This window comes from Babylonia areolata, chromosome 29 (assembly GCF_041734735.1).
Source record: "Babylonia areolata isolate BAREFJ2019XMU chromosome 29, ASM4173473v1, whole genome shotgun sequence".
NCBI classification, from domain to species: Eukaryota; Metazoa; Mollusca; class Gastropoda; order Neogastropoda; family Buccinidae; genus Babylonia; species Babylonia areolata.
In genome coordinates, this window is record NC_134904.1 from 16,345,480 (window position 1) to 16,369,040 (window position 23,561).

At 44.1% G+C, this 23,561-nt stretch overlaps 2 protein-coding genes across 7 annotated transcripts in view; one reads left to right on the forward strand and one right to left on the reverse strand.

Annotated features, from left to right (window-relative positions):
* LOC143274999 (sulfotransferase 1A1-like) overlaps nt 1-22,335 on the forward strand; it is a 31,551-nt gene extending 9,216 nt beyond the window's left edge. For both annotated transcript variants that reach the window (XM_076579051.1, XM_076579052.1), the window contains exons 5-6: nt 4,310-4,484; nt 14,345-22,335. In XM_076579051.1, coding sequence (XP_076435166.1) covers nt 4,310-4,484; nt 14,345-14,454 — 285 coding nt within the window. In that variant the 3' untranslated portion in view covers nt 14,455-22,335. The remainder of the gene's footprint in view (nt 1-4,309; nt 4,485-14,344) is intronic.
* Nucleotides 15,482-23,561, reverse strand: part of LOC143274998 (uncharacterized) — a 316,928-nt gene continuing 308,848 nt past the window's right edge. For all 5 annotated transcript variants that reach the window (XM_076579047.1, XM_076579048.1, XM_076579046.1 and 2 more), the window contains 2 exons: nt 22,930-23,079; nt 15,482-19,100 (listed from right to left, as the gene is read on the reverse strand). In XM_076579047.1, coding sequence (XP_076435162.1) covers nt 19,094-19,100; nt 22,930-23,079 — 157 coding nt within the window. In that variant the 3' untranslated portion in view covers nt 15,482-19,093. The remainder of the gene's footprint in view (nt 19,101-22,929; nt 23,080-23,561) is intronic.

Consider the following 23,561-nt stretch of genomic DNA (forward strand, 5'->3'; position numbering starts at 1 on the left):
CCTAATCCAGCTGATTGCGTCTTTCCACGATGGCATGCAAGCGAGAGTACAGGAAAATACTGACATGTCGGATCCGTTCCCTGTGGTAAATGGAGTGAAGCAGGGCTGCGTCTTGGCACCCACACTGTTCTCCATTCTCTTCTCTGCCATGCTGATTGACGCCTTCCAAGACTGTGACCGGGGCATCTACATTCAGTTTCGCACAGATGGCAAACTTTTCAACTTGCGGCGACTTCATGCCAGGTCCAGGGTGTTTGAGGCACTGATGAGAGAGTTGCTCTTCGCTGATGACTGTGCGCTTGCTGCACACACCCATGAGGACATGCAGTTCATTATGGACAGGTTTTCAACCTCCTGCAGGCGCTTTGGACTCACCATCAGCCTCAGCAAGACCGAGTCTATGTACCAACCGGCTAGATCACAGAACGCCCCCCCACCCCCCCCCCCACCTGCAATCAAGACCAATAACACAGAGATCAAGTCAGTCGACAAGTTTTGCTACCTGGGCAGCGTCCTATGCAGCAACGGAGCCCTTGATGCAGAAGTGACGCTGCGCATCGCCAACGGCCAGCTCCGCCTTTGGCAGACTCAACAACAGGCAGTGGAACAACAAAGGCATCAGGCTCGGCACCAAGATGAAAACCTACAGAGCTGTTGTGCTGACCACCTTGTTGTACTGCTGTGAAACATGGACGACGTATCGCCGTCACATTCAACAACTTGAGCAGTTTCACCAGAGATGCCTACGAAAGATCCTCGGCATAAAGTGGCAAGACAGGGTCTCCAACCTCCAGGTCCTAGAGAGGAGCGGCCTGCCCAGCATCGAAAGCCTGCTGATCCAGTGCCAGCTACGCTGGACAGGACACGTTGTCCGCATGACAGACAGCAGGATTCTGAAGATGCTTTTGTATGGCCAGCTGAAGGAAGGCCACCGTGAACTTGGAAGACCCTGCAAGCGCTTCAAGGACACCTTGAAGACAAACCTCAAAGCCTGTGACATAGACATCGCTTCCTGGGAAACTGATGCCCTTGACCGCTGTCGCTGAGGATGCTGTGCTCTAGTGGCATAAGGACGTTTGAAAACAAGAGAATGCTGGCCATTATGGAGAAGCGTGAGCGAAGGAAGCAGGGCTCAACTTCTGGAGACGTTTTCCCTTGCAACACCTGTGGGAAGTGCTGCGCATCCAGAATCGGCCTCTTCTCCCATATGAGGACACACACCGACAGATAAGCCTGCCTGCCTACTCATCCGTCGGACCGACGGGAGACTCCATCATCACAGAACACGTCCCAACTTCCACAAATATGCAACATTAATGTCTATTAGTAGTAAGAAAAAGTTGCTAATTTTTGCTAAATTCATTAAATAAGGTTTTAATGTGTTTCGCAAGGAGTCAGTCTCAGTCTGGACTCTTTACCACTTATGCCTTAACTGTACTTGTTGAACAGGAATTAGAACAATGACATGTGTTAATTTTGACACTGCATTCTGCACATATCCATTTGTAAGTGCATGATCATATTTTCTATATGGCTTTTTCTCTCCTGTATATATCAAACCAATTCCAGTATTACTGGCAAATGGGTGCTAAATTAACAAATTATTGTGTATTTTATTTTGTTACACCATGTCATTGTTATTGCTATGCTCCAGCTAACCCAGAGCCGAACCTGTCACTTCACTCACAATTATTGTAATTCTAAGTTGTGATCTGTGCATTTGTCTATGGAGTATTGCTTTCGCTATTCCTATTGCAATGTATCAGACTGGTGATTACATTTAGCCTTTTCATTTGATATTTTTCCTCATTTGTATTATCTCCCCTTTTTGTTTCTTCCGTTTAAAATATCTTCGCTCTTCCTCTGTGGCCGTCATCCTGTTTTTGTCATGTTTCCTTGTTTCTCTTTGACTCAAAAGAGTTGATGGGAATAAGCTCACTGTCATTGTCATTGTCACTGTCACTGTCACTGTCATTGTCACTGTCACTGTCATTGTCATTGTCACTGTCATTGTCAACACGCGGGCAGAGCTGATCACCGTGCCATGGGAGAGCCAAGTGCGTGGACACGACGGCACTCAGTTCACGACCGTGGATGGAATGGGACAATCGGACCGTAAACTTAATTAACTCACTCAGTACGGCCAGTCCTCTCTTCTCCTCTACACAGACCCCTCGGATGTCCAGTGGGTGTCTCAATGACCCAACCTTTAGCTTCCGTCGTCAGAATTGTGGTATTCTTTGTCAACATTCACCTCTTCAGTGTAAGAACCTTCCGCTGGTAATATTTTGATGATGGTAATAGGGTTGAAACGCTGTTAACGTCGTCTCTTTCGCCGTTCGTATGGTAAAGGGTTAACGTCCTCATAAAAATACGAGGAAAGGTGGTTTGTGAACGACAAGATAGCATATATATATATATATATATATATATATATATATATATATATATATATATATATATATAATTAAATCCAAGAAAATCGCTTGAGAAGGGCTTCGGCTGTGGAAATAAGATCGGCGTCCTGCTGGCTATCCGCCTGTATAGCAGTTCGCTGGAATGATTTCCCCAACCCACTGCAGTGTTCAAGTATTTCTCCAGTTTCGGTTTTTTGGTTTTTTGTTTGTTTTTGTTTGGTTGGTTGGTTGGTTGGTTTTCTTTTTTTCTTCGTTTTTGGTGTGTGTGTGTGTGTGTGTGTGTGTGTGTGTGTGTGTGTGTGTGTGTGTGTGTGTGTGCACAGCTTGACTATAAATAAAACAACTCTGTGAAATGTCCACAGAACCCGATAGTACAGCTGGACTATAAGCAACACAACACTGTGAAATGTCCACAGAACCCGATAGGACAGCTGGACTATAAGCAACACAACACTGTGAAATGTCCACAGGACCCTATAGCAGAGCTGGACTATAAGCAACACAACTCTGTGAAATGTCCACAGAACCCAACAGTAGAGGGACTATAAGCAACACAACACTGTGAAATGTCCACAGAACCCGATAGCAGAGCTGGACTATAAGCAACACAACACTGTGAAATGTCCACAGAACCCGATAGCAGAGGGACTATAAGCAACACAACACTGTGAAATGTCCACAGAACCCGATAGCAGAGGGACTATAAGCAACACAACTCTGTGAAATGTCCACAGAACCCGATAGCAGAGGGACTATAAGCAACACAACTCTGTGAAATGTCCACAGAAGCCGATAGCAGAGGGACTATAAGCAACACAACACTGTGAAATGTCCACAGAAGCCGATAGTAGAGGGACTATAAGCAACACAACACTGTGAACTGTCCACAGAACCTGATAGCAGAGCTGGACTCTAAGCAACACAACACTGTGAACTGTCCACGGAACCCGATAGCAGAGCTGGACTATAAGCAACACAACACTGTGAAATGTCCACAGAACCCGATAGTAGAGGGACTATAAGCAACACAACACTGTGAAATGTCCACAGAACCCGATAGCAGAGCTGGACTATAAGCAACACAACTCTGTGAAATGTCCACAGAACCCTATAGCAGAGCTGGACTATAAGCAACACAACTCTGTGAAATGTCCACAGAACCCGATAGCAGAGGGACTATAAGCAACACAACACTGTGAAATGTCCACAGAACCCGATAGTAGAGGGACTATAAGCAACACAACACTGTGAAATGTCCACAGAACCCGATAGTAGAGGGACTATAAGCAACACAACACTGTGAAATGTCCACAGAACCCGATAGTAGAGGGACTATAAGCAACACAACTCTGTGAAATGTCCACAGAACCCGATAGCAGAGCTGGACTATAAGCAACACAACACTGTGAAATGTCCACAGAACCCGATAGCAGATGGACTATAAGCAACACAACACTGTGAAATGTCCACAGAACCCGATAGCAGAGCTGGACTATAAGCAACACAACACTGTGAAATGTCCACAGAACCTGATAGCAGATGGACTATAAGCAACACAACACTGTGAAATGTCCACAGAACCTGATAGCAGATGGACTATAAGCAACACAACACTGTGAACTGTCCACAGAACCCGATAGCAGAGGGACTATAAGCAACACAACTCTGTGAAATGTCCACAGAACCTGATAGCAGATGGACTATAAGCAACACAACACTGTGAAATGTCCACAGAACCCGATAGCAGATGGACTATAAGCAACACAACACTGTGAAATGTCCACAGAACCCGATAGCAGAGGGACTATAAGCAACACAACACTGTGAAATGTCCACAGAACCCGATAGCAGAGCTGGACTATAAGCAACACAACTCTGTGAAATGTCCACAGGACCCGATAGCAGAGCTGACCAGACTATCCCGCTTTCTGGGCAAGGCGCATGATGTCAGCTTCCTGCAGGCGGTGAGCGACGCGTGCGCCATCGACAAGATGAGGGAGCGGAAGAAGGAGAACTACATGGGCCGACACCTGCCTGACGACGGGGCCTACTTCATGTACAGGAAAGGTGGGTGTGTCGGGGGAGGAGGGGGGGTGCTGGTTGGGGGTTGGTGTGTGTTGGGGGGGGGGGGGTAAGGGGGGGATTGTTTTGTACTGTCAAACATCATCAGTAAGAGGAAGACTAAAAGAATCGTGTCAAAAATCGACTTACATGAGATTAACAAAGGAAAGGGGAAAAAAACGATGTATCAAGCCACAGGTTCACGTAAACAGCTCAATGAAATAAAGTTAACTGAGGTTGCAGTCTGAGGATACTGGGAGGTGGGAGGGGAGGGGGGTTGTTTTGTGCTAACGTCATCCATCATCAGTAAGAGCAAGACTAAAAGAATCTTGGTAAAAGTCGACTTCCGTGAGGTAAAAAAAAAGAAAAAAAAAAAAGAAAAAAAAGAAAAGAAAAGAAAGCGATGTGTCAAGTCACAGGTTCACGTAAACAGCACAATGAAATCAAACGTAGAATAAGATAGTCAACTAAGGCTGCATACTGAGGATTGCTTTGGGTAGTGACTGACCCGATGTCGATGTCAGTTAAAAATCGGTAAGAGGTGGACTGAAAGAATCTTGGTAAAAGTCAAAGTAAAACAGCTGGACTGAAAGTATCATGGTAAAAGTCAAAGTAAAACAGATGGACTGAAAGAATCGTGGTAAAAGTAAAACAGGTGGACTGAAAGAATCGTGGTAAAAGTCAAAGTAAAACAGATGGACTGAAAGAATCGTGGTAAAAGTCAAAGTAAAACAGCTGGACTGAAAGAATCGTGGTAAAAGTAAAACAGGTCGACTGAAAGTATCGTGGTAAAAGTAAAAAAGGTGGACTGAAAGAATCGTGGTAAAAGTCAAAGTAAAACAGCTGGACTGAAAGAATCGTGGTAAAAGTTAAAGTAAAACAGGTGGACTGAAAGTATCATGGTAAAAGTCAAAGTGAAACAGGTGGACTGAAAGTGTCTTGGTAAAAATCAAAGTAAAACAGGTAGACTGAAAGTATCATGGTAAAAGTCAAAGTGAAACAGGTGGACTGAAAGTGTGTTGGTAAAAATCAAAGTAAAACAGGTAGACTGAAAGAATCGTGGTAAAAGTCAAAGTAAAACAGCTGGACTGAAAGAATCGTGGTAAAAGTTAAAGTAAAACAGGTGGACTGAAAGTATCATGGTAAAAGTCAAAGTAAAACAGGTGGACTGAAAGAATCTTGGTAAAAGTCAAAGTAAAACAGGTGGACTGAAAGTATCATGGTAAAAGCCAAAGTAAAACAGCTGGACTGAAAGTATCATGGTAAAAGTCAAAGTAAAACAGATGGACTGAAAGAATCGTGGTAAAAGTAAAACAGGTGGACTGAAAGAATCGTGGTAAAAGTCAAAGTAAAACAGATGGACTGAAAGAATCGTGGTAAAAGAAAAACCGGTAGACTGAAAGAATCGTGGTAAAAGTCCAAGTAAAACAGGTGGACTGAAAGAATCGTGGTAAAAGTAAAACAGGTGGACTGAAAGAATCGTGGTAAAAGTAAAAAAAAAAGGTGGACTGAAAGAATCGTGGTAAAAGTAAAACAGGTGGACTGAAAGAATCGTGGTAAAAGTCAAAGTAAAACAGGTAGACTGAAAGTATCATGGTAAAAGTCAAAGTAAAACAGGTGGACTGAAAGTATCATGGCAAAAGTCAAAGTAAAACAGGTGGACTGAAAGAATCTTGGTAAAAGTCAAAGTAAAACAGGTGGACTGAAAGAATCGTGGTAAAAGTCAAAGTAAAACAGGTGGACTGAAAGAATCGTGGTAAAAGTCAAAGAAAAACAGCTGGACTGAAAGTATCATGGTAAAAGTCAAAGTAAAACAGGTGGACTGAAAGAATCGTGGTAAAAGTCAAAGTAAAACAGGTGGACTGAAAGAATCGTGGTAAAAGTCAAAGTAAAACAGGTGGACTGAAAGTATCATGGTAAAAGTCAAAGTAAAACAGGTGGACTGAAAGTATCATGGTAAAACAGGTGGACTGAAAGAATCTTGGTAAAAGTCAAAGTAAAACAGGTGGACTGAAAGAATCGTGGTAAAAGTCAAAGTAAAACAGGTGGACTGAAAGAATCGTGGTTAAAGTCAAAGTAAAACAGGTGGACTGAAAGAATCTTGGTAAAAGTCAAAGTAAAACAGGTGGACTGAAAGAATCTTGGTAAAAGTCAAAGTAAAATAGGTAGACTGAAAGAATCGTGGTAAAAGTAAAACAGGTGGACTGAAAGTATCATGGTAAAAGTCAAAGTAAAACAGGTAGACTGAAAGTATCATGGTAAAAGTCAAAGTAAAGCAGGTGGACTGAAAGTATCATGGTAAAACCAAAGTAAAACAGCTGGACTGAAAGAATCGTGGTAAAAGTCAAAGTAAAAGAGGTGGACTGAAAGAATCTTGGTAAAAGTCAAAGTAAAACAGGTGGACTGAAAGAATCATGGTAAAAGTCAAAGTAAAACAGGTGGACTGAAAGTATCATGGTAAAACAGGTGGACTGAAAGAATCTTGGTAAAAGTCAAAGTAAAACAGGTGGACTGAAAGAATCGTGGTAAAAGTCAAAGTAAAACAGGTGGACTGAAAGAATCGTGGTAAAAGTCAAAGTAAAACAGGTGGACTGAAAGAATCATGGTAAAAGTCAAAGTAAAACAGGTGGACTGAAAGTATCATGGTAAAACAGGTGGACTGAAAGAATCTTGGTAAAAGTAAAAGTAAAACAGGTGGACTGAAAGTATCATGGTAAAACAGGTGGACTGAAAGAATCTTGGTAAAAGTCAAAGTAAAACAGGTGGACTGAAAGAATCGTGGTAAAAGTCAAAGTAAAACAGGTGGACTGAAAGAATCGTGGTAAAAGTCAAAGTAAAACAGGTGGACTGAAAGAATCGTGGTAAAAGTCAAAGTAAAACAGGTGGACTGAAAGTATCATGGTAAAAGTCAAAGTGAAACAGGTGGACTGAAAGTGTCTTGGTAAAAATCAAAGTAAAACAGGTAGACTGAAAGTATCATGGTAAAAGTCAAAGTGAAACAGGTGGACTGAAAGTGTGTTGGTAAAAATCAAAGTAAAACAGGTAGACTGAAAGAATCGTGGTAAAAGTCAAAGTAAAACAGCTGGACTGAAAGAATCGTGGTAAAAGTTAAAATAAAACAGGTGGACTGAAAGAATCTTGGTAAAAGTCAAAGTAAAACAGGTGGACTGAAAGAATCGTGGTAAAAGTCAAAGTAAAACAGATGGACTGAAAGAATCGTGGTAAAAGTAAAACAGGTGGACTGAAAGAATCGTGGTAAAAGTCAAAGTAAAACAGATTGACTGAAAGAATCGTGGTAAAAATAAAACAGGTGGACTGAAAGAATCGTGGTAAAAGTCAAAGTAAAACAGCTGGACTGAAAGAATCGTGGTAAAAGTAAAACAGGTGGACTGAAAGAATCGTGGTAAAAGTAAAAAAAAAAAGGTGGACTGAAAGAATCGTGGTAAAAGTAAAACAGGTGGACTGAAAGAATCGTGGTAAAAGTCAAAGTAAAACAGGTAGACTGAAAGTATCATGGTAAAAGTCAAAGTAAAACAGGTGGACTGAAAGTATCATGGCAAAAGTCAAAGTAAAACAGGAGGACTGAAAGAATCTTGGTAAAAGTCAAAGTAAAACAGGTGGACTGAAAGAATCGTGGAAAAAGTCAAAGTAAAACAGGTGGACTGAAAGAATCGTGGTAAAAGTCAAAGAAAAACAGCTGGACTGAAAGTATCATGGTAAAAGTCAAAGTAAAACAGGTGGACTGAAAGAATCTTGGTAAAAGTCAAAGTAAAACAGGTGGACTGAAAGTATCATGGTAAAAGTCAAAGTAAAACAGGTGGACTGAAAGTATCATGGTAAAAGTCAAAGTAAAACAGGTGGACTGAAAGTATCATGGTAAAACAGGTGGACTGAAAGAATCTTGGTAAAAGTCAAAGTAGAACAGGTGGACTGAAAGAATCGTGGTAAAAGTCAAAGTAAAACAGGTGGACTGAAAGAATCGTGGTTAAAGTCAAAGTAAAACAGGTGGACTGAAAGTATCATGGTAAAAGCCAAAGTAAAACAGGTGGACTGAAAGTATCATGGTAAAAGCCAAAGTAAAACAGGTGGACTGAAAGAATCTTGGTAAAAGTCAAAGTAAAATAGGTAGACTGAAAGAATCGTGGTAAAAGTCAAACAGGTGGACTGAAAGTATCATGGTAAAAGTCAAAGTAAAACAGGTAGACTGAAAGTATCATGGTAAAAGTCAAGGTAAAGCAGGTGGACTGAAAGTATCATGGTAAAAGCCAAAGTAAAACAGCTGGACTGAAAGAATCGTGGTAAAAGTCAAAGTAAAGCAGGTGGACTGAAAGAATCGTGGTAAAAGTCAAAGTAAAACAGGTGGACTGAAAGTATCATGGTAAAAGTCAAGGTAAAGCAGGTGGACTGAAAGTATCATGGTAAAAGTCAAAGTAAAACAGGTGGACTGAAAGAATCGTGGTAAAAGTCAAAGTAAAACAGGTCGACTGAAAGAATCATGGTAAAAGTAAAAGTAAAACAGATGGACTGAAAGTATCATGGTAAAACAGGTGGACTGAAAGAATCTTGGTAAAAGTCAAAGTAAAACAGGTGGACTGAAAGAATCGTGGTAAAAGTCAAAGTAAAACAGGTGGACTGAAAGAATCGTGGTAAAAGTCAAAGTAAAACAGGTGGACTGAAAGAATCGTGGTAAAAGTCAAAGTAAAACAGGTGGACTGAAAGAATCGTGGTAAAAGTCAAAGTAAAACAGGTGGACTGAAAGAATCGTGGTAAAACAGGTGGACTGAAAGAATCTTGGTAAAAGTAAAAGTAAAACAGGTGGACTGAAAGTATCATGGTAAAACAGGTGGACTGAAAGAATCTTGGTAAAAGTCAAAGTAAAACAGGTGGACTGAAAGAATCGTGGTAAAAGTCAAAGTAAAACAGGTGGACTGAAAGAATCGTGGTAAAAGTCAAAGTAAAACAGGTGGACTGAAAGAATCGTGGTAAAAGTCAAAGTAAAACAGGTGGACTGAAAGAATCGTGGTAATAGTCAAAGTAAAACAGTAAGAGGTAGACTGAAAGAATCCTAGTAAAAGCAGACTTACACGAGGGAACAGAAACGACGTACCAAGTCACAGGCTCAGTCCTCCGTCGTCATCCTTGCAAGAGCAGCCCTTTCCAACATCATCATCAACCTCGGCAGTCTCCGGGGTAGAGGTCTGCAACGACTTCTAAATGCGCTGTTTTATTGATCAGTGCATCACTTTTCCGTTCGTCAGCGTTTTAGTTTCTCAAGAAGGCGTCACTCGTTCGGACACCACACCACATCTGCCAGGCAGATGCCTGACCAGCAACGTAACTCCCTGATCACAGCTGGTTTGAATTCACTGCCCCCAACGGCCGTGAAGGGTTAAAGGGTCTTTTACCTTTGTCATCAGAGACGCATCCGTTGATTGGAATGACATCCGGCTGTATGATCCATGCCTGAGAGGAAGGTGGCAGAATGGTTAAGACACTTACTGCCAGTACAGTGTCCGTGAGGGTCTGGGTTCGATTCCCGCTCTCCTCCTTTCTCCCCAGTTTGACTGACTGGAAAATCAAACTGAGCGTCTAGTCATTCGTATGAGACGATAAACCGAGGTCCCGTGTGCAAGACGTGCTTGGCCCACAGAAATAAAGAACTCATGGGAACGAGAGTGTTGTCCTCTGGCAAAATTATGTGGAAGAAATCCACTCTGATGCGAACGAAACTATATCTGCACGAACTCAAGGCCTGAGTAGCGTGTTAGGTTATGCTGCTTTCAGGCATCTGCCCAGCAGATCTGGTGTAGCGTGTATAGAATTCTCGCAACGCAATGACGCCTCCTTGAGACTGAAACTGAAACTGAAACGGTCCTTGTCCTCGAACCATTTTGAGCTTGTTGCTGAACCGTTACTCCAACACCCGTCACTCCAACACCCGTCACTCCAACACCCGTCACTCCAACACCCGTCACTCCAACACCCGTCTCTCTAACACCCGTCTCTCCAACACCCGTCACTCCAACACCCGTCTCTTTAACACCCGTCTAACACCCGTCTCTTTAACACCCGTCTCTTCAACACCCGTCTCTCTAACAACCCGTCTCTTCGACACCCGTCTCTTCAACACCCGTCACTCCAACACCCATCTCTTTAACACCCGTCTCTCCAACACCCGTCACTCCAACACCCGTCACTTCAACACCCGTCACTCTAACACCCGTCACTCCAACACCCGTTACTCCAACACCCGTCTCTCTAACACCCGTCACTTCAACACCCGTCACTCCAACACCCGTCACTCCAACACCCGTCTCTCCAACACCCATCTCTTCAACACCCGTCTCTTCAACACCCGTCTCTTCAACACCCGTCTGTCTAACAACCCGTCTCTTCAACGCCCGTCTCTTCAACACCCGTCACTCCAACACCCGTCTCTTTAACACCCGTCACTTCAACACCCGTCTCTTTAACACCCGTCACTTCAACACCCGTCTAACACCCGTCACTCCAACACCCGTCACTTCAACACCCGTCTCTCTAACACCCGTCACTCCAACACCCGTCACTTCAACACCCGTCTCTCTAACACCCGTCACTTCAACACCCGTCACTTTAACACCCGTCACTCTAACACCCGTTACTCCAACACCCGTCACTCTAACACCCGTCACTTCAACACCCGTCTCTCTAACACCCATCACTCCAACACCCGTCTCTCCAACACCCGTCACTCCAACACCCGTCACTCCAACACCCGTTACTCCAACACCCGTCACTCTAACACCCGTCACTTCAACACCCGTTACTTCAACACTCGTCACTCCAACACCCGTCTCTCCAACATCCGTCACTCCAACACCCGTCACTCCAACACCCGTCACTTCAACACCCGTCACTTCAACACCCGTCACTCCAACACCCGTCTCTCCAACACCCGTCACTTCAACACCCGTCCAACACCCGTCTCTCAAACACCCGTCACTTCAACACCCGTCACTTCAACACCCGTTACTCCAACACCCGTCACTAACACCCGTCACTGCAACACCCGTCTCTCTAACACCCGTCACACTCAACACTCGTCACTCCAACACCCGTCACTTCAACACCCGTTACTTCAACACTCGTCACTCCAACACCCGTCACTCCAACACCCGTCACTTCAACACCCGTCTCTCTAACACCCGTCACTCCAAAACCCGTCTCTCTAACACCCGTCACTCCAATACACTTCAACACCCGTCTCTCCAACACCCGTCTCTCTAACACCCGTCACTCCAACACCCGTCACTCCAACACCCGTCTCTCTAACACCCGTCACTTCAACACCCGTCTCTCTAACACCCGTCACTTCAACACCCGTCTCTCTAACACCCGTCACTCCAACACCCGTCTCTCTAACACCCGTCACTTCAACACCCGTCTCTCTAACACCCGTTACTCCAACACCCGTCACTCCAACACCCGTCTCTCCAACACCCGTCACTCCAACACCCGTCTCTCCAACACCCGTCACTCCAACACCCGTCACTTCAACACCCGTCTCTCTAACACCCGTCACTCCAAAACCCGTCTCTCTAACACCCGTCACTTCAACACCCGTCACTCCAATACACTTCAACACCCGTCACTCCAACACCCGTCTCTCCAACACCCGTCTCTCCAACACCCGTCACTCCAACACCCGTCACTTCAACACCCGTCTCTCTAACACCCATCACTTCAACACCCGTCACTCCAATACACTTCAACACCCGTCACTCCAACACCCGTCACTCCAATACACTTCAACACCCGTCACTCCAACACCCGTCACTCCAACACCCGTCACTCTAGCACCTTCCCTTTGGTACGGTGCCACCCAGACTGGGCCCAGCGGTGCTGGCAGTCCCCCCAGGGATGGGCCCGTGGTGGCCGGGGTTTGAACCCACGCCCCCCACTCCCAGAGCTCAGCTAGTGACGCTGGCTGCCTGCCGGCCTTTGACACGACGGACAATTAATGATCTGTTGTCTGGTGTACAGGAACCGACGATTTTCCGAGACGTGTGTGTACTGTCTGTCCGTTTATATAATACAGGGTAGAATGTAGAGCATGTGTGTGTGTGTGTGTGTGTGTGTGTGTGTGTGTGTGTGTGTGTGTCGTTGTCTTTATGTCCTTCTCTGTCTGTCTCTCTACCAGTATTGTGATACTTGAAATCATTCAAACTGGTGTCACTCCAGCACTGTTTGTTTTGGTTCAGTGCCAGCTGTGGCGAGGGATGATTTTTCATCTTATTCTGTGTGTGTGTGTGTGTGTGTGTGTGTGTGTGTGTGTGTGTGTGTGCGTGTGTGTGTGTGTCGTTTATTCATTTATAGTCTGTTCATCTAAGATTATGATATTAGACTGAAAATAAATATGATTATTATTATTATTTGTATTATTATCATTTCTATATTCATAATGATGGTGATTATTATCATCATCAATTGGAAATCATTATTTGTGGAAATGAATGGCAGGGGAAGAAATATTCAACTGAAAAGAGGGCGGTTGAGGTGGAGGGGAGGTGGGGGCGAGGGGGAGGGAGTTGAGGAGGGACAAGAGAGAGAGAGAGAACAGAATGTGGAAAAGACAGAGTACAAAATGTTAAAATGGAGAGGGTGAGTGTCAGTGATTGGACAAAGAAAAACATAATATTGGAAGAGTATGTGTGAGAGGGGGGATGTGTGAAACGGGACTAGGACAGAAAATCAATCAATAATCAAAATATTGTGTGCAATACTTCTATTGATTATTATTTGAAAAGAGGATGATGTGGTGACCTACAATAAACAACCAACCGGACTATTCAACACATAACTAGCTAACTTTTAATAAAGAACATTTTGAAATACATAACTTTTCCCTAAAAAAACAAACAAACACATTTGAAATTGGTAACACGCGTTCAGCAATTTCTGGGGGCAAAACAGGTTTCATTTCTAAACAGAAACGGGTTAAAACGTGCTCTATCATGAACCGACCCTTGCAAATACGTTCAATATTTTCACAGTATTTTGTATTTGGTGCATTTAGTAATAACCTAAATGCCATGCTCTTAACAGCCCTACCAGTTCTTTTAGCATTTAATAAACCAGAAGTGTTAACTTCTAAAGACAGAAAGGAATTTAGCATATTTCTTTCAACAATATTACACATTTCAGATGATGATAAATCTCTGAAAGACCGTGTGCAAAGGGAGACAGTTACGGACAGAGGAAATTACCCGTATTCTGTAGGAGTAGTCCCTCTTCGTTGTTCTGTAGACGTACTCTGTCCTGCAAGAACCTGCACTGGTTGTGTTAGTATAATGCGACTCTCGTGTTCGTGTCAGTATAATGTGTTCTCGCGTATGAAAGACAGCGGTGTCTGGCTATGAACAGCAGAGCTGGCAACTGCTGTCCCGACTATGTAGGCTGGAATTTGATGAAAGCGGGGAGTGTCTTTGCTCAAGCTTTTACCCCGAAAGGGCTTTTAGGACAGTCGGTGTTGGGGATGGCTCCCAAACGCAAAGTAGACTCATTATGCTGCAGCACTATGAGCCAGTGCAGCTTTGCCTCATAGTTTGAACGTCTTAGTTCTTCATTAAAGACTGCCAGTTAGCTGCAAACGAATTCCCATTGCAGTGGCGCGCGCGCGCGTGTGTGTGTGTGTCTGTGTGGTGAAGTTGGGAGGAACGCAAATTAATAGGAAAGTCAAGTTGAACCAAGACAGGCTACGTGTGTGTGTGTGTGTGTGTGTGTGTGTTGTGTGTGTGTGTGTGTGTGTGCGCGCGCGCGCGCGTGTATGTGTGTGTTGGTTGTCTTTGTTCCTGACAAAGAAAAAACCCTCTGACTGTTGACAGGGGGGAGTGGCGGGTGGAAGGAGTGGTTCACTGTGGACATGAGCGAGCAGTTTGACCGGCACTGGGCCCAAGTCATGTCTGGCACCAAAGTCTTCGCTTCCCTCCTCTGATGCCTGCAGGGGGCTGGGGGTGGGAGCGCTGTGGGGGTGGGGGTGGGGGGCAGCCAACAGCTACTGCTGCCCACTGCACGTAATCAGGATGTGTAAGCTTTTCTTTGCTTTCGTCTCTTTTTTAATTATTTGGATTTTTCCTCTTCTTTTCTATTTTTATTTTTTTAAATTTCAGCACATGTGATGGACTTCAGGTTGCCTTGCACGAGCGATCTTTGAAGGGCTAGGTTTGCTTTGACGTGTAGAATTAATTCAACCCCATGTCTTCCTGCAAATTCCATACACTTTAGGTAGTTCTTTAGGGCCAGGATTGTTTAACGCTAAGAATCTTCCGTACGTGTGTGTGCAAATTAAAAACACTCCTTGCAGTTCCTTTTCTTTCTGTGCCCCAGATTTTGAGACTTTTTGTTTTGTGTGTTTTAGATGATAAACTATGATGTGGGTGACGGATGGTTCTGTGGTGGTCGGTCATTTGGGTTGGGGGACTACCTGTCTAGGCTGTTCTCATTATATAATGTCTCCCGGCGTCGACCTAGCTGAGAGGCACACACACACATTTTTTGTAGGCGGATATCCACCGCATGTTTGTGTAAGTTTTTGTGTACGGCTGTAATCGATAGTGAAGTAATTCAGCTGTTGAATAAAACAAACAAAAGACTTTGGTAGTTGCATAATTGTGGAATGATTTACACAATATATAATATAATATCCTGTCATTTCTAACACGTTTTATGTTTGATCAAAATGCACTGGATTCGGTAGAAACGTTGGGCTCAAATGTTCATTATTTTCTCGACACAGGTGTGAAAAAGTTCTTCACTTCAAAAGGGCTTGTATTTTCTATTTGTTGGTTACGATTTTTTCATTTACAAATAGAGAAATAAATCCTTGTCCAGAAGTAGATTTCTACATGTGCATGGACACACACACACACACATATTGTCTAATATCACTCAAAGTGGAAAGACGTTAAATTAAAGAACACACACACACACTCGCACACACACACAACACACCAAGACACGAATAGCGTCAAATACAAATGTATTAGTCAAAACATGAGTATACCCAATATTTTGCAGCAGTATAACAAAGAAAAAAAAATTCAACCACACAATCAAAGCCAGCGGCAAACTACACAGAATCTGCTCCGGCGTCGCAACTCAAAAAACAGTTTGCCAAAAGTGTGAAACAACACCACTTTATACACAGTATAAAAAAAAACACGTGTACAACAAGGAAGAAGCAATTTTTTTCACATAGAATTTCTCGACCGTTCAACCTCACCCAACCCACCCCATCCAACTCCTGCCCCGCCAATGTCTTTCCGTCAATGATTAAACCCCCCACATGAGAATCCAGCAACACGAACAAATGACAAAACACTGAAAACAAAAAAAAACAAAACCAAAAAACTCACCCTCACTCAAAACTCGAAGAAGGCAGTACATAGCTCATATAGGGATCCAAAACTACACGTCTTTATCCGTATACACGTCGTACGGTTGTTTTGTATCTACATACAGAACTCCTCTAACAATAATGCCCTTACGTCGAATCTTTGAACTACATACACAGGTCTAATGGCTTACTTTGCTGCTGTGTTGTCAATTTATGTACACTGCTTTACTGTTCAGTACGGGTGAACTGTAATGTATATCATCGATATAGATGGGCGATACTTTCTGTAGACTGGGCATTCCAAATATGTACACTACACTATCTGAGGTCATTGGAACAATGTCCAGAGTAATCAAATGCGTTACTTTTTTTTTTATTCATCGCAACAGCTTGCACACACAAATAGTTACACTATTCCATTGTCTGGATTTATTTTTTTTTTTTTTTTTTTTGACTGGTGGTTTTTTTGTTTATTGTTTTGATGGTACAGTAATATGTTGGTACAGTAATATGTTGGTACAGTAATATTATAATGTGATATTGCAGCAAATTGTTTTTAAACTGAAAAAAAGTATAACGAACTGTTCTATGGTTATTGTTTTTTGTGGTGTTTTTTGTTTGTTTTTTTTGTTAATTTTTTTTTGTGTGTGTGTTAAAATGGAAATCATATTAGAATATATTTTTGGATACTCAAAAAGAAAAAAATGAAGCGCCAAATAACAGGAAGAAACATGCGTAGCTCACTGCAGTCACCCTGTCGGGAAGTGTATTCAAAGTTGATTTCGTCATTAAAAAAAAAAAAAAAAAAAAAAATAAAAATATATATATATATATGTATTGTTTTATACTTACGGTTTTGTTTTGGGTTTTTTAATATGCCGGTTCATTTCTGTAAACTACCTGCAGTCGTTATTCGGTTGGATAACTGAATTAAAATACTAATTAATGCCACACACAGAAACAACTGTAGCGTGCACGCCTATCGGCAAAAGTCCACACACCGCCGGTGAGAGGACGGCGAGAAATGTCCCTGCTGCCAAACAGGGTTTTCCCGCCAGTCACGTCAACCGTCTTCCTCACCAAGACAATCTTCTGCACCACGACAAAGTATCAGCCGGTTACCTCCCTTCCTACCTGCCAGTGTACGTCTATCCCAGCAGCTCTCTCTCTCTCTCTCTCTCAGAGCACAACATCAGCCAGCTGTGAACACATACGGAGGGACACTTTCACACATCAGACATAAGAGTAGAAATCACCATTAAAAAAACCCCAACAAAAACCCGAACAAAACACACACACACACACACACTATGCATCAAATACCGCAGGGATATAACTCTACATCCCGCCTGCAAGGCCATTCTGTTTTGGTTTTTGTTGTTTTTCGCATAAAATATATGTACAGTGTTGTATAAAATGAGCAATGTTAAAAACGCACTGTTCTATGGGCCTAGTATTATCACACACACTGTCCAAACACAGCCAAATTCTGTGATCGGTAGTAGTACTTACTGGATCAACACGGTCCTGAAACGGTACGTCAATCCACAGCACACTACTCCTCATCCTGTCTGTGTGACTTCATGCAACAGACATGACCACGCTACATGGGGTTCCATTTCTGTAACTTGTCACAACAGACATTACCACGCTACATGGGGTTCCATTTCTGTAACTTGTCACAACAGACATGACCACGCTACATGGGGTTCCATTTCTGTAACTTGTCACAACAGACATGACCACGCTACATGGGGTTCCATTTCTGTAACTTGTCACAACAGACATGACCACGCTACATGGGGTTCCATCTCTGTAACTTGTCACAACAGACATGACCACGCTACATGGGGTTCCATCTCTGTAACTTGTCACAACAGACATGACCACGCTACAAGGGGTTCCATCTCTGTAACATGTCACAACAGACATGACCACGCTACATGGGGTTCCATCTCTGTAACTTGTCACAACAGACATTACCACGCTACATGGGGTTCTATCTCTGTAACTTGTCACAACAGACATGACCACGCTATATGTGGTTCTATCTATGTAACTTGTCACAACAGACATGACCACGTTACATGGGGTTCCATCTCTGTAACTTGTCACAACAGACATGACCACGCTACATGTGACAACATCTCTGTAACTTGTCACAACAGACATGACCACGTTACATGTGGTTCCATCTCTGTAACTTGTCACAACAGACATTACCACGCTACATGGGGTTCTATCTATGTAACTTGTCACAACAGACATGACCACGTTACATGGGGTTCCATCTCTGTAACTTGTCACAACAGACATTACCACGCTACATGGGGTTCCATCTCTGTAACTTGTCACAACAGACATGACCACGCTACATGTGACAACATCTCTGTAACCTGTCACAACAGACATTACCACGCGAAATGTGACACCATCTCTGTAACCTGTCACAACAGACATGACCACGTTACATGTGGTTCTATCTCTGTAACCTGTCACAACAGACATTACCACGCTACATGGGGTTCCATCTCTGTAACTTGTCACAACAGACATGACCACAGTGACATAAGTAGTGTGTGTAAAAGCAATGATCGATTTGGATATGGAATCTTTTCGCTGTCTGGTCAGGAAGCTAAATGCGGAAGTGAGTGCGTTCCAAAAATGTATGTGTGTGTGTGTGAGAACATACAACATGGCAAGGTGGTTCTTCGTGACTAAAATTCTCCTTTCAGAAGTTCACTTTTTCAGCATCATAACTACCCGGATATTCCAGCTGGTTATTTATGTATCAACTATTGTTTTACAAAGGGGCATGTTTCACAAAAAACAAACAAAAACAAAAAAACCCCAAAACACTGCATCTTTTGTGGCCTGCCTAGATTTAAATTCCGTCCTCTGGTCAAGAAATCCAACCATCTTTATATCACCTGTGGAGAGGCGACACTTCACACCAACTGTTCTGTTGACGCCAGCTGCACACACACCTCCTTCCACCACCACAATACATGATTTATTCACACAGTCTTCGTTTTTTCTTTAGCGTTACAGAGGAATCACCAAGACAATTTGCAAAACCTACACACGAAGTCCAACACCAGTGTTGTCCTGGAACGTGACGCAAGGGCACAGCAAACAAAGTCATAGAGCACAGTCATCCAGGAACCTGCTCTACACTACGGTCACCAGTGATGAGTCACTCACTGCAGTTCTGCACGCGGCACGGCGTGGTGGGGCACTACATTCTATCACAGACAAGGGTTATCTATCACAGAACTACACAAGTGACTACAAACGTAGTAAAAAAACAAACCCAAAAAAACCACCAAGTTAAGCGGTGCGCAATGTTAAAATCAGGGACGAAGTAAAACCCACTTACTAAACTGTAAGCCTGCTGGCTTCCATCACGATCAGTTATCGTAACGTAAGTTGCACATGGGGATTCTCAAGTCCATAACAGCGATTTCAACAGAAATAAAACAACAACAACGGGTGATATCCACAGCAAAATAGTATGGCTTCAAATGAAGGGAATTTTTTGCATATGCAAATTAAGAAAGGTGTTCTCAAAACATCATCAACATTGTGCAGGTTTAGACATGGCCATGCGCTTTCTTTGTTGTTGTAGAAACACAATGACTGCACGTTGTCCTCAACAGCTGGTGTGCTGGGTTACAGTGCTGGGTGTGTGTCTGTGTGCCACAGGAAATACAACATGTACTGTCGCTGTGCCAATTACAGGTGCAACATTGAAACTGTCTCCTTGTGTGTGTGTGCCTGTTGTGACACATGGAAACCCGTGTCATTGTGAAGTGTGCAACGTTATGGCTGGGCGCTGTGTGTGCCTGTTGTGACACATGGAAACCCGTGTCATTGTGAAGTGTGCAACGTTATGGCTGGGCGCTGTGTGTGCCTGTTGTGACACATGGAAACCCGTGTCATTGTGAAGTGTGCAACGTTATGGCTGGGCGCTGTGTGTGCCTGTTGTGACACATGGAAACCCGTGTCACTGTGAAGTGTGCAACGTTATGGCTGGGCGCTGTGTGTGCCTGTTGTGACACATGGAAACCCGTGTCATTGTGAAGTGTGCAACGTTATGGCTGGGCGCTGTGTGTGCCTGTTGTGACACATGGAAACCCGTGTCATTGTGAAGTGTGCAACGTTATGGCTGGGCGCTGTGTGTGCCTGTTGTGACACATGGAAACCCGTGTCATTGTGAAGTGTGCAACGTTATGGCTGGGCGCTGTGTGTGTGTGTGTGGTGTGTACGTGTTGTGACGTATCGTGACACATTGTCCATGTTTCTGTGAGGTGCTTATGGTTCAAGGTGTGTGCCTCGTAATATATTGTACTACGTGCAAACAAAACATGTGCACACATATTATACTCGGTGCATATCTCTCTATACAGACCAGTCATTTATACAGTTCAGTTTCAGCACCAATGTTGGTTTTTTCTCTCTCTCTCTACATACAGGGTCAATGCAAATTACAAACTGAAAACAAAACAAGCTTGTCTGGAAGTACTCGCCCACCTGACCAATAACTTTCCTTATCCTCCTGTCCCAACCCACATCCAAGCTGCTTAGCGAAAACAGAATGTTGTCATGACTGGCACATACACACAGAAATCCAAGCAGCTCTTTCCCTCCTTCCTCTTGTTAAAAAAAACAAACAAACAAACAACAAACAAAATCCCTACCTCCCTTTCTTTAAAAACAACAAACAAACAAAAACTGACAAAATCCCACAGTTATATCATGGAGTACACACAGAAAGCGGTCCAGCTCAGTGCTGCAGACAAGTCTATATACAACAGTGGTTATGGTAGGCACAAATCTAGGCACTTGAGGATAACACGTCACTTCTCCTCCCACACAACGAGAAAACCATCTAATCTTGAGTTGTGAAAGCAGCACACGTTCAACAAGTGACACCAGTGATTCATAACAGGCCTCTGGGAAAGCATTTCACTAATATTCATTTCTTAGAAGGCCTCTGACGGCAAAATTATACCTGACGTGCAAGTTTGACTTGATTTAGAAGAGCAAAAATATCATCCAGTTTGATTTTTGTGTGTGTGTGTGTTTAAGGCTCCGGTAAAAGTGGTTAGACCCGTAACTTGTGACTACCCCGGTTCAGAGCCAGGACAGTGACTTAATACTTCAAAAGGCCTCAGACGATAGCTGCCTAGAACTAAAAGTACCACCAAGGCGGTCTCTACGGCCCGTTCCAGACAAGGCTTTTGGCACAGCGCCCATCCGTTTCTGTCCAACTGATTGGTCGTCGACATTTCTAGAACAGGCCTTAGGGCGGCATGTCTAGAACAGGCCTTAAGGGCAGCGTGTCTAGAACAGGCCTTAGGGCGGCGTGTCTAGAACAGGCCTTAAGGGCAGCGTGTCTAGAACAGGCCTTAGGGCGGCGTGTCTAGAACAGGCCTTAGGGCGGCATGTCTAGAACAGGCCTTAGGACGGCGTGTTTAGAACAGGCCTTAGGGCGGCATGTCTAGAACAGGCCTTAGCTGTTTGTGGGTGGTGGCGCTGAACTTTCGAAGTGCCACTCCTACAACTACTACAGCTATAGATGTGAGAACATCTTCTACACACCCTGTGGCCAGGCCAGGTCAGTCTACAACAGGAAGAAAATACAGCCTCGTGTGGGCTCCACTGTTCAATCTGGTGACCCTGCTCCCCCTTCCCATAGTAACACACCCCGCTTCCATTCTGCTTCCCTTGCCGTGACACAGTGTCTTCTTACTATGACACAGTATCTTCTTGCTGTGACACAGTATCTCCTTGCTGTGACACAGTGTCTTCTTGCTGTGACACACTGTCTTCTTGCTATGACACACTGTCTTCTTGCTGTGACACACTGGTCCTCTTATCTATGACACAGTGCCTTCTTCACCAGGGACACAGCAGAGCCTCAGACTGCCCACTGGGCTGGCCGCCAAAGGGAGGCAACGACAGCTGGGCCTCTGAAACTCTGTCTGTCTGTCTGTCTGTGTGTCTGGGGACTTGCAGGGTCTCTCTTTCTGCATATCCTCCGACAACGCCCACCCCCACCCACATCCCGCCTCCCCTTCCCCATTCTTCCCTGTTCCTCAAAAATTCCACGTTCGCACGCCTCTTCACGATTTCCCATTGTTTTCATTCCTGGTTTCTGGGATATATATATATATATATATATATATATATATATATATATATATATATATATATATATATATATACCAAACATCGACATCAAGGCAGACAGGAATCGCCGACAAAGGAGTCTTCAGTACCAAGGGAAGTGTCCTCACAAAGGCGAGCGGACAGACTTTCGCATACAACAACCCCCAACAACAACAACAGCAGCGCGCTGGTCAGGACTTGAGGAGAACTGACTAAAAGTGACAAGAAGGAAGAAAGAAGGAAGAAAGGTGGAGAAAGAAGAGAGAGAGAGACAGAGGATGGACTGAGAGTTAGAAAAAAAAAAGATTGACAGATCGTTGTAGGTTGTGGAGTGGGGGAAGGTGTGTGGGGGGGGGTGGCACAGGCAGAAAGAGAAAGAGAGAGAGAGGGAGTTGGGGGTGAGGGGGGGGGGGGGGGGGTAGAGGAACGAGTTGTACAATTCACTCCCCTGCAAGAGAAACATCCCCGTAAAAGAACACAAAAAAACTACAAAAAAAACCAAAACAACCCAACTCAACAAGGGACCCCCAAAACGTGAACACGGGAACACGCACAAAACAAACACACACACACACACACACACACGCACAAACTCAAACACACACACCCACACAACACACATAATAATAATAAAAAAAAAAAACACACCACCTATTAGTCCATTGACCTGCAACACTTGTGTAAACACATCTCAGTGGGCGAGAGTCCCCGTGTCACAGGCTAAAAGAACAACCACCCCCTCACCCCGAAACAAGACGACCAGCTGTCCTGTCTGGCACTGGGTGATGTGGGGAAGAGAAAGAGAGAGAGGAAGAGGAGAGGAGAGGAGAGGGGGCGGGTGAGGGAACGGGAGAGTGGGTGGGAGGGAGGGAGGGAGGGGGGAAGGGGTTGGTGACCTACGCCTCCACAGGCGCCTTGGCCTTGTTGTTTTCGTGGTCCCGCAGGTGCCGGTAGATGGACTGCACGTAGGTGAAGACGCACTTCCAGTCCGGGGTCTTCATCTTCACCATGTCCTCCACGTCCAGCAGCGGGGAGATGTCCGCCAGCTTCCTGCACGTGCAACACACACACACACACACACATACATGCACGCACACACACACACACACACATGCACGCACACACACACACGCACGCACGTACACGCACACACACATACAACAATTTCAACTTGGCACAAATCACGATCATACAAAAGTTTCAATGTACACGCCACGTTATAACACTAGCACAGACACAGACACAAACGTACACACACACATGCACACACACACACACACACACACGTGCGCGCGCGCACACACACACGCACACACATCATAATAACACACACACACACACACACACACAAATCATAATTATACCAAAGTTTCAAAACACACGCCACGTTATAACTAACACGAGCACACACACACACACACACACACACACACCAATCATAATTATACCAAAGTTTCAAAACACACGCCACGCTATAACTAACACTAGCACACACACACACACACACACACACACACACACGTGCGCACACG